Here is a 10883-nt window from a genome sequence, read left to right as displayed (position 1 = left end):
GGGAGATAAAAATATGATTATCATTTCCAAGAGAACTCTTAACTGAATGCCTTTATAGAGCACAGAAACGGGCTCATCAGTGCAGAACATTCTACTGCCAAGGAACAGAAAAAGCAACAAGGTACACTACTAACCTGGCAATAAGGTGGTTGAGGGGTTTGGACTTATTTTTTTGCATACAAGAAGAAAAAGATTAAGTTTATTTCTATGACTAAAATTAGAAAGTTTAATACCGTAACACAGGCAAGCCAATATACATTAAAAATACGATTTAAGTTACATAGCAGACTGTATTTCATGAGTAACATCATACAAATATGTGAAAAGACGTCACGTAACATGTGACAGGTGAAGTGTTTCTCTAAGTTGCATCCTACCTCAGTTTCAATCAAGAGACACAGAAATAAATATTGCTTTCACTGTGACCAATTTTGGTATTAATCCACGGTATCAGAACACATGGAGAAAATGAAACCTTAAGGTGGCTGAGCAATAGCTTCACAATTTCCTGATACATTAAATATGGTTTGGTTTGAAACAAACTTTCCCTTCTCACCTGTGCTGCATATTCAGCTTCTTTATCTTTTTCTAAATTGGAGTCACAGCTACATTTTTGCTTCATCACTTGGTCCAGTTTCTTCTCCAAGTCTCTCTGCTCAAAATAAAATTCTTCCATTCTTTGAGCATGTTCTGCTTGCAAACACTCAAGTTCTTTTTGTAAATTCTGCTGCTCTTCAGTTAATTCTTTCATAGCTTTGGAGTTGCTTAACATTTCCACTTCCTGTCAAGAAAAAACAGGATCACATACACCTTGGTTCTAAGCCCAGAAAAGTAAAAAACTTTATTTATATGTGTATCTGGAAACAAAGAGGCCAAAAAGAGAACATACATCTACCGGTAACGATAGCCTGATAGTACTATTTGTCTGCTTATCAATGGTAGCCTGGAATTTTGCAGCAAGCATTTAAATACTTTCAAATATACGGAGCTTCCAGAAAGAGATTCACAACCTCCAGCACTGAACCTCAGAAAGCAGCAGCACTGATTTGCTAAAATACACTTTGAAGATAAAAGAAGTGCATTATCAGAAAACAGATAAATGCATTCATTTTTTTTTCACTAGCGCTTCGTCATTTTTTGAAGTCTTAATTTTTTTAAACTTATCTACAACCTTTACTTCCAACAGCAGAACAACTTGAAAAGTAGCAACTCTAGAGCTCTGAGCTCATAGATTCTGAGCTTAACATTAAATAAAATCAAAAAAATAATTAGGTCTGGTCTATAAATAAGAAGCAAAGTCAATATTTATCTTCATGCAGAAAACAGAAATAAGGCAAAATCACAAGTGAACACCAGCTTCTAATGTCATCCATTATTAAAAAAGACTAATAAAATCCCCCTAAAAACAAGCACTTATCGAACAGAAATTTGAAGGTGGGATTCTTTTTTATACAGGGCAGTGATTAAGACCATTCTCAGAATACTGATGCCCGCATCTTTAAAATCTTGAAAACTGAGAAGTTTTAGAGGACTTAAGCTGTATTTGCCCAAATACTTTAATGTTTGGAAAACATTTTAAAGTGGAAGAAGCAGTTTTCATTTGGATAAAATAAAAGGAGCTGCTTGAACACAGCAGTTGCAAACTGAAAAGACATCAATTATTAGCAGACACAAACCTAATGAGCATAAGGGATATTAAAGAATTGATGTCTGGATTCAAGCTGTGGGGGAAACTATCTGTGTGTTTCAGTGTTTCTAAATGAACGTAATCGGTGATACCGATTCTATAACCAACAAACTAATATCAGTTTTCACGTCAAAAGTAAAATGCACTCAGACAGGCACTGTACCATTTGAAGCTGCTGTTTCCTCCGCAAAATGGTATTCAGTTTTTCTTGCTGTTTGATGTAGGTTTTCATTACTTCTTCCATGATCTTTCCCTTGTCATCTTCACAGCTGATGTCTTTCATAAGGGTGGGGGACAAGGTTCGCACATCGTTACCTGCTTCAGCACGGCTAGAGTCCCTGGTGATTCTGGAAGAAACACCCTCAGATTTTCCACCTCTTGCAGAACGAGTTGACACAGGTGGGTCTACAGAGAAAAGGAGAACACAGCACAATAGTTACAGAAAATTTAAACTTCCAGAGGGAAAAATACGCAAAGTAAGCTGAAAATTATAAAAGGTCAAAAGAATTTTTTGAAAACTGAAGTGACATCACAAAATACTAGCTTGATGTCAAGCTTTCCAAAATTATATGGCATAAAAATTGAAGACATCAATGTAATTTTCACTACTCACCTAAATGTTTATGCTGCTCCACACCAGTATTCAAGTCAATTTTTTCCTGTTCTTCAAGGGAAAGCTCGGGATAGGAGGCAGCTTTTCTGTGCTTTCCACTACTGAGCTTTTTCTCTGACTGTCCAGGTGAGGATTTAATTATTTCTGAAGCTCTGACTGTTGTTTTTGCAACATCCTTATATTGTGATGCAAGAGAGACATTTGGGGCAACCACTTTATCGCACATATAAAGGTAGTAACTGAAACAGCAAAACAGTAAAATGAAGAATGAAATGCAAGGCATAAAAAATGATGACTGATAGAAAGCAGTAAGTTTAATTTAATGTGATTTCAAACTGTAAAAGCTTCAATGAAAAGTGAGCATGTCCTTTTAAAATTTTTCCTATGCAAAAGGAAATCCTAACGATCCACTTAATCTTTCCTGAGTAGATTATCTAGATAAGGTTTTGAGTCTATCAAACAAGAGGATTTTCCAAACATGGCTGATTAAAAAAATCATACAGAAAATCATATGAAGTCTGCAGTTAAATGCAAATATAGTGAAATTAGAATGTCACTGAATCCAGACTCTCTAGAATTTTCACAATCCTTATATTAGCAACGGAGGATGGGGGAAGTGATCAGTGTAGTGGGAAAGAACGTATCACTCTTTCTATAGCAAGGGTGAGTACTGACAGTGCTGGGGCACTGTCTTTGTTTGAGCTAAATAGAACTAATTTTCTATTTAGTGATTCTACTTTTCAGCTCAGTATCTTCTAAGTGGCTGAACTCACTGGAAACTAGCAGGATGTTTTTTTTCCCAGACAGTATGAACTGATAAGTTCAAGGCCAAGTTGTCTCACCATGGAGCAGCAATAGAAACAGCAAACTGAAGGACCATCACAGAAGGTCGGCCATTCACATGTTTGTGTGGAAGTGAGTTTGATGCATGTATTACTTCAACGCATGCTGATAGCCAAAAGAGTCTGATCTCACTCATATACAGTACATGTTGTACGGGGCTGAGGGTAAGAGGTATGCCAAGAAAATCCTACTCCCTCACTGATGCAGATGACAAACTTTGTACTTATGTTAAGGAAATGTGCTTGGTTTCTCAAACCTGAAAACTAATCAACAGACAGTTCAGCTGTAGCCATTCTTCCAGTGTGAAAGAAAGCCTTCAAATGCCTTTTACAAGTCTTTTTGGAAAGGAAATTAAGTTGTACTCATGGTAAATAGGCCCTATGCAGCTTTCCATGAGCATGCATAATGTTATAATAGAAAAGATTAAAAATTACCTTCTATAATTTCTACTCTGAAAAGGGAAACTGTAATTACATTTCAGTTGTATTGCTACTGAAGAACTCATACATCACAGCTTGAGTCCTGTACCAAAAACCTCTCATAAGCAGTTCATTACTATTTACACTAAGAAATGCATAAAGAGTTAGGTTCAATTGTTCCTGTGCAATCACTTAGAGTTTTCCTAACATTTACAGCTGTAAGTAATTTTTTTTCAGTTTGATTTATCTTTAAACAGCCAAAAGTATTTAAATGCTTGTACATACAATACTTACAGTCCTGCACAAGAAATTCAGTTACCTGGGATGGAAAAAGGAAGGTGGCTGAGGATCAGTTTCTGCTTCTTGCTTGATAACTGGATACCACTGTGATAATTCCAGGCTCTGCTGTGAATCTGCCTAAAGGAAAGGTAATAAATAGGTAATTGGAAGACAGGTATACGTTAGTCACACTTTCATAAACTCTCCTCAGTGGAATGGTATTTGTATCACTGATATATATACACAAAGGTGGGCAGCACCAGACAAACTGTGGTACTGGAAAACGGAGAGTCATTGGCAGAGATACAGGGCAATGCAAGCAACATAAGCTTCTTCGATCTCCCAATTTCCCATTATGGGCAAAGTAGCAACGAAATTAAAAGAAAATCTCTTTATAAACCTATATAAAAGCTCTGCTGAGTTTCCAGAACTCTGCCAGGGGCATGCTACAAATGCTTGTGAGAAACAGAAAGCAGAAACTAGGATTCCCAAAAGGCTGTATAGGAGCCTTCTGCAATACACTATGTACATGGTAGTACGCACTTGCCAGATACTTTACTACAAAATAAAACCTGTGAATAAAGTGGAACAATTACTGGTGTTCTGGAGACACAACTTTCTTTAGTTGTCAGGAATTTTTACCACAGAAGTGGGCAAAGCTGCTGCAGTAACATGACCACTCCATTCCCTTTGCAGTAACAAACAAAATTAGTTCAGGTGCATCAGCATATATATAATCTTAAAAAAAAGTTTATGCTTGTTGTAGTTAAATAGCAATTCTTGTTCTGTTTGTCTCAAGAAAAAGTTATGGAATTAATCTTTGTCAAAGTTACTGGTGATATTTTATGCTCCACTACAAAGTTACTATTAGGTATCTCTCATAGATCTAAGTAAGACTTATAGCTAAGAAATTGGTTCTTAATTTCATTGTACTGAAATAGCCTTAGGAATTGGATTTTGGGCCAGGCGTAGCTGGCTGACCCCAGCCAGCAACAAAGCACCCACACAGCTGCTCCCTCACCACCACCCCCAGGCAACAGAGGTAAAAGAAAGCTGGTGGGTCAAGATAAAGACAGTTTAATAGGTGAAGGAAAGAGGAAAAAATACCAAGTGAAGCAAAGGATATAGCTCATTACCTCCCACAGGCAGTTTCTACCCCAGTTTTTTTTACTGACCATGACATTATATGGCATGAAATACCTCCCTGGCCAATTTAGGCCAGCTGTCCTGACTGTGCCCCCTGCCAGCCTCTTACCCACCCCAGCTCACTGCAGGGGCTGACAGTGAAGCAGAGAAAGCACTGACACTGCAAAAGCACCAGTCAGCGGCAGCCAAAATATCGGTGTGTTAACAACACTGATTTAGCCACAAACCCAAAGTACAGCACCACACAGGCTGCTATGAAGAAAGTTAACACCATTCCAGCTAGATCAAGCACCTTCGGAAAGTTGTTCAATTAAAAAGTCTATAAAGCTTAAAAATTAATGACAAAATCCTCCTGTACCAAAGGCTTTATCTAGCGCTCCAACATCTTCACCATTTGTGTACAGAAAAGTTTATATTTACACACCCTGAAAAAGTTGTCACAGAACTTCATCTCTACCCCATTACATAGGTGTGACTGGTACCAAGGTCTGCAGAATCAAACGCCACTTGACCACGACAGAGACCAAATCTCATCTACAATATTGTGGTGAAAACTTCCCACCCACTGAATTCAGCTCTAGCAATGAAACCAAAACTGAACTCCACCCCTACAGTTCCTCAAATCAGTTCCAACACAGATAGAAAGGAGGGAGGGCACAAGGAAGCTAAGCTCCAAAACAGTAAATCCACAATCAAGCCTTTAAATAACACGGATTTGAAAACAGCAAATAATCTCTAGAAAAATGGCCTCATCCTAACACTTGTCAAGTTTTCGTACTTAGTCAGATTACTCTAATAATTTAAATAATGTGCATATATTCTTTCCCTTACATTACAGCTAGTACACAGTACTAGTCTGATTTTAACTTCTGAATCACATCTTGTCCATGTTTTAGGACTTGCATTTAACATGTTTATATGTTTACATACGAAACTGTCTATCAGGTAATCTGTATTTTCAAGTTATTAGGTCAGATTTTTACAGTCTCACCTATTTCAAATGGAAACCAACTGTACTGTCTAGCCATTAGTGTATGCTTTGCAAATGAATTATGTAAGTTGCAATCAAATTTTTACTTAGGAAAGAAAATAAAAGGTAATCCGTAAATAAGCGTGAAGTCGTCTTCTAACGTGATTCCTCCCTCACCATCCAGGTTATTAAAATAGACATAAAGCATCTACTTCAATACATACATGTATATTTCTTTACCTAACAATCTGTTTAGTTTAGATGCTCTTAAACAATTATATAAATGCAATATATCCAAGTAAACTTAAAATTCATTAAATTACTTCTACCTAAACTGTTTGAAAGGGCTACATGAAAAATATGGCTTATTTTTCTTCTAAAGCTAGTTGTAAAAGCTGTTTTAAAGAAAAAATATAGACAGATTAAGAAGCGATTTCAGCCTAATCACTAAGCCAGGAGTTTTAGCAAAAATGGGATTTATAAAAATACTCAGAAATGTTCATTCTCTACATTGTGAGTTTTTCCCATGCACGGCGATGAACTCAAGGAACTGGTTTGAGAAGAGAAAGTTTTAGTGCAAAGCAATTATCAGAAACTGCCGCAAAGTCACGAGGAATGAGGATCTGAGGGTGCAGAGATCAGCAGAGACCGAGTGACAGCTGAACCCAACAGCAAATGAGAAACTGTGACAATCACATATACACCTTACAGCTTTCTTATTAGCAAAGAGCAAAAAGGAATTAACCTTCTGAGTACAGCAGGCAAGTGCCCACATTGCCCATTTTTAAAATGCTGAAAGCAAAAGCATACTCACGCTGTGACGTGCACAAACTCCTAGTGAAATGCCAAGGAGAAAGGCAAGGCAGAGAGTCTAGGATGCTCCAAAGACTATGAGATTTAATTAGTAATTTATTATTACTAGATGGATAAAGACCTGCATCTGTTCTGCATGGGCCCTCCAAGATAACCTCAAAGATGTGTCAGCACTGCCAAGGGCTGACTCAGCAAAGTAAGAAGGTGACAGAATGGCAAACGGAACAGCCTGCAAATAAATTTCCCTAGAAATGCAAGGAAAGAGAATGTCTACACATCGTACCTAATCTCTCTCTCACACCACGGCAATGAGGGAAGGATGACTGAAGTAGCCCAAGCTTCCCCAGAACAAAGAAACGGAGGCTGTGTTCCAACATTTCCCTATTAAACTCTTCTAATTTTTTGTACCTTCCAGATGAATATCCATGAGACAAAAAACAGAAACAGAACCCTCCCCACTTTTTATCTTTGTTCAAGTTTTCACAGTTACTCTCTCATTCTGATTTCATATGCTGCTTTGTAAGAAAGAACCATACAGATCTGCAATGGAAGACTCTAGAAAGAGTTCTTGTATTTTGTTTGCACCACTTCAGCCCAAATTAGCGTTGCTAATTTCAGTGGGTTTTTTCATCTGTACACATAAAACTGAGAGACCTCATGGTCTGAAATCTGCTACTGTGAAAAGGGAAGCAGTATTATAGGTATGAATATGGAACACTTGCCACTGATGCATCCACTATATTATAGTTTATTAACTACACTGGCATTGCAAGGATAAAGACTGCCATGTCCTTATCAGATGAAAAACAAAGTCTCCTTGCTATCAACTCGCCTGCATCTTCAATGTACTCAGTGAATGGAAACCTGCCCTATTGCAGATTTTCATGGGAAATTTTCTGCTAACATCCCTAACTGTAGCCTGGCACAGCTGTAAAAATACCTGTTACTTCTGCAATACTAACTTTTCAGAAGTTTCTGCTGAAAGGTGTCAACTTATAGCACACCTTTTTGGGCTCAACCATCCGAACTGCACTTGCTGCTATTTTGAAATTCACCACAAAACGTTCAACAGGCACAACAGAGATATAATCAAATCAACAGCCACCAGACAGACACACAAATGTCAAATACACTGAAAAGAAAGAGTCATGTGGCAGGAACCATTCAAAAACCTATGAACTTTAAATTATACCCCCAAATGTGTACCTTCTATGAACAGAAACATCCATGATGTTTAGTATTTACTTGGTACTTATTATTTAAAGTAGAAGCTCTCCAAGGGAAAAACAGGCTCTGTATTTTTGAATGACAGTAGAGACTTGCAGCAGTATTTTAGGAAAAAATACATTGTCTATTATTAACCACTGTCAAGATACCGGCCTACAGCTCATTACTTGGGCTGCTTAAAGCCCCTTCTTTTTGGCATATTTCTCTATACAAGTGGTTTAAACAGAAAGCTACTGCTGAACAAGCAGCCTTTAGGCTTCTAAAGAGCAACTTATCAATGCACCATTACCCCACACGGAAAGTCATGAGATGGGTGGTTAGTAAGCCAGGTCACCGTACATTGCATGTGTGCGCGCTGGAATGAAAACAGCAAATGAAGAATTAATTTGTAATACTTGATTTTCAAGTTCCTTTCTGCTTTGCTCAGCTTCTGCAACACAGACTGCATAAAACATTCTCAAAGGTCAAATGGGAGAACGAAAATTTCCACAATAGGACTGAATTTTCCTGAGACTGCATACCGTACAACAGAACAAGAACCAACAAAGCCAAAGCAGCTCAAATGAAGTTACTTACAACCCGAAGAGAAAAGAAATTAACGCACCTTTTAATGAGAAATGTTATTTCCATGGTGAAGCTCTCTCATAAATTTAACTGGGGCTTGATTTGACAAGCATTCCCATTTACAAGTGGCAAGCAACACACTTCATAAACAAGTATTTATGTGTGAGCAGAAAGAGATTTGGGCGTTTTACAGAAGGAGGTGAACTTACTTTGGACCGAGTTCTTTTCTGATTTTTCTCACTGAATTTCTCCTTCATTTCCTCCAAAAGATGCTTCAGTTCCCGCTCCTCCGATGTTCCTAAGTATTTTTGGTTAATATGCAGGTAGCAGTGCCACTTGGCCGATTCAAACCCCCAGTGGCAGGTCCTCTTGTCTGGGGATCTGTGTGAATGCATCACAAATGTCTGGGGTGAGAACATCCCGTAGCACTCCAAACACTGGATACAGGGGTCATCCGGGGCAAGGTAGAACTGAGGTGCAAACAACCCCTGGCACTTGCCCAGGCATTCGTGCTCTACTTCAAAGGCACTGCCAGTCTCTTTCAGTTGGGCCAAGGTGTTCTTACCAGGGAGAAAACTGCCACTTTGTGGAAAAGTGCGAGGACGTAGTAAAGCGTTGCATAGTCTCTGAGCATCAGTCAGCGTAATTAGCCCACAGGACGGAGCATTAAATGGAAGAATTCCCAAAACTTTCAGAATATGAAGCTGGTCGGAAGTGCACCTTGAGCAATATATATACAATTCATCGCACACTGTATTGATCTGTTGCAGTGAGAAGTCTCGGAGAACTGAATTCAACACCTGAGGCAGGCAAAGTCTTTTCTCGCCTCCGACTTTAAAACAAGAGATAGATTCCCCCTCCAGCAAAGTCTGGGTGAGCTCCGTGGAGCTGTCTGGAGGAATGAGCAGCGGACCAGAAAGTATTTGCGGCGATGGGAGAGGCAAGAAGACAGTGGGTGACATACTTTCCTGGGAATAGCGAGCCGAAAAAGCTGCCGGTCCACCCAGTGAACTCTGGCTGCTCAAGTGGAACTGTGCCAACGTGTGTTTCAAACCTGGATTTAAATTCAAAGGCTCTGATAGGGAAGTATTGTTTGGCTTGGCTGTTTCTCCATCAGCCTCCACAGGAGTTTCATCATATTCGTCCAAGTTTTCCTTCTTTATTGTTGGCAATTTATTTATTACAACTCGTACTTTGCTATTTACATGCATTTCCGTCATTGCTTTTTTTAACGGAGGACTCCCATCCTCTTGGATCCCACTCCTTTTTTGGTCTGAAACTAGACCTAGAGGGAAGTTTATCTGTGGGCTTTCCATTGCTAAACACCAGGACTTTAATTAAGTAAGTCTTGAGTGTGCATTTTCCTGCTTGTTCATACAAAAAAAAAAAATCTCAAGTGATCTTGATTAGCTCAGGCACACCAAGTTTGCATCCCTTTCAGTAAAATGTTACTTCTTCAGCCTCTAACAGTAAAAACTGTAACCCATTTTGCACTTAATACCATAAAATTAATAATGGAGAGGTTACACAATTTTTTTAGTTTTATAGTTTTGTTCAATTTTCTTATATAAAAAACCCACTGCAATATGTATACAAAAGGCTCTTCTTCATACCCTACCCACTCTTTTACACAGTAGTCTTGTATGGCAATTTAGTAAAAAACGATGAGTGATGTCCACCCTTGATCATTTTTTCTTTAAAAAATATACTGTCTTTTCAAATAAGCCTCTATTTAAATATTAAAATAGAAAAATGGTTTCAGTTTGAAGAACACTGATCTCAGCGCAACCAATCCAAAAATGTAGTTTAAGTTGTATGAAAATTTTATTCAGCACCTTCAGTTCTTGGAGATCAAACACAACCTTAAGGGCTTGCTTTACTGTGCTGCCAACTTTATGATTTCACCACCACCACGAGGGTTACTATGGCAGTTCAAAAATAAATCTCCAAATTAAAGACTGATCCAGATCGCCGGCAAAAACTACACGTCCTTAGAGAGTCACCTTTCGCACAGATGTCACTGGTCTGTGTCAGAATTCTCCCACCCCAAGTTATTAGTAACAGAGGTAAGATCCAGGCCATCGGCTAAATTCATGTCCTGTGCTAAGAGAGTTCTGTCAGTCCTTCCAGATAACCTGTGAAAAGATGAGGTCAGTCAGGAGCAACCCCAAAATCCAAGGAGGGATACGTTCCCAGTTAATTACGAAACACCAGGGCGCAGAGCGCTTTCCCTCGCAGCCCTAAGCCCCATTACGAGCGCCGGCAGATGGGTGCAGCTGGCAGCAGCCGCAGACAACTCCCGAAGCGCTGCATTCACCGCCC

The 10883-nt window shown here is 38.8% G+C and overlaps 1 protein-coding gene across 2 annotated transcripts in view; it reads right to left on the bottom strand.

Annotated features, from left to right (window-relative positions):
• SKIL (SKI-like proto-oncogene) overlaps nucleotides 1-9877 on the bottom strand; it is a 12715-nt gene extending 2838 nt beyond the window's left edge. The window contains exons 1-5 of one of the 2 annotated variants that reach the window (XM_010179929.1): nucleotides 8771-9877; nucleotides 3882-3979; nucleotides 2301-2539; nucleotides 1851-2092; nucleotides 557-781 (exon numbers count right to left, since the gene is read on the bottom strand). In XM_010179929.1, the coding sequence (XP_010178231.1) occupies nucleotides 557-781; nucleotides 1851-2092; nucleotides 2301-2539; nucleotides 3882-3979; nucleotides 8771-9877 (1911 nt within the window). The remainder of the gene's footprint in view (nucleotides 1-556; nucleotides 782-1850; nucleotides 2093-2300; nucleotides 2540-3881; nucleotides 3980-8770) is intronic. The other variant, XM_010179930.1, reaches the window with a different exon arrangement.
• Nucleotides 9878-10883: the final 1006 nt, after the last annotated feature.

Source organism: Mesitornis unicolor, unplaced genomic scaffold, assembly GCF_000695765.1.
Source record: "Mesitornis unicolor isolate BGI_N332 unplaced genomic scaffold, ASM69576v1 scaffold8072, whole genome shotgun sequence".
NCBI classification, from domain to species: Eukaryota; Metazoa; Chordata; class Aves; order Mesitornithiformes; family Mesitornithidae; genus Mesitornis; species Mesitornis unicolor.
The sequence above is the reverse complement of the archived record's forward strand: the minus strand, read 5'-3'. Positions and strand labels throughout refer to the sequence as shown.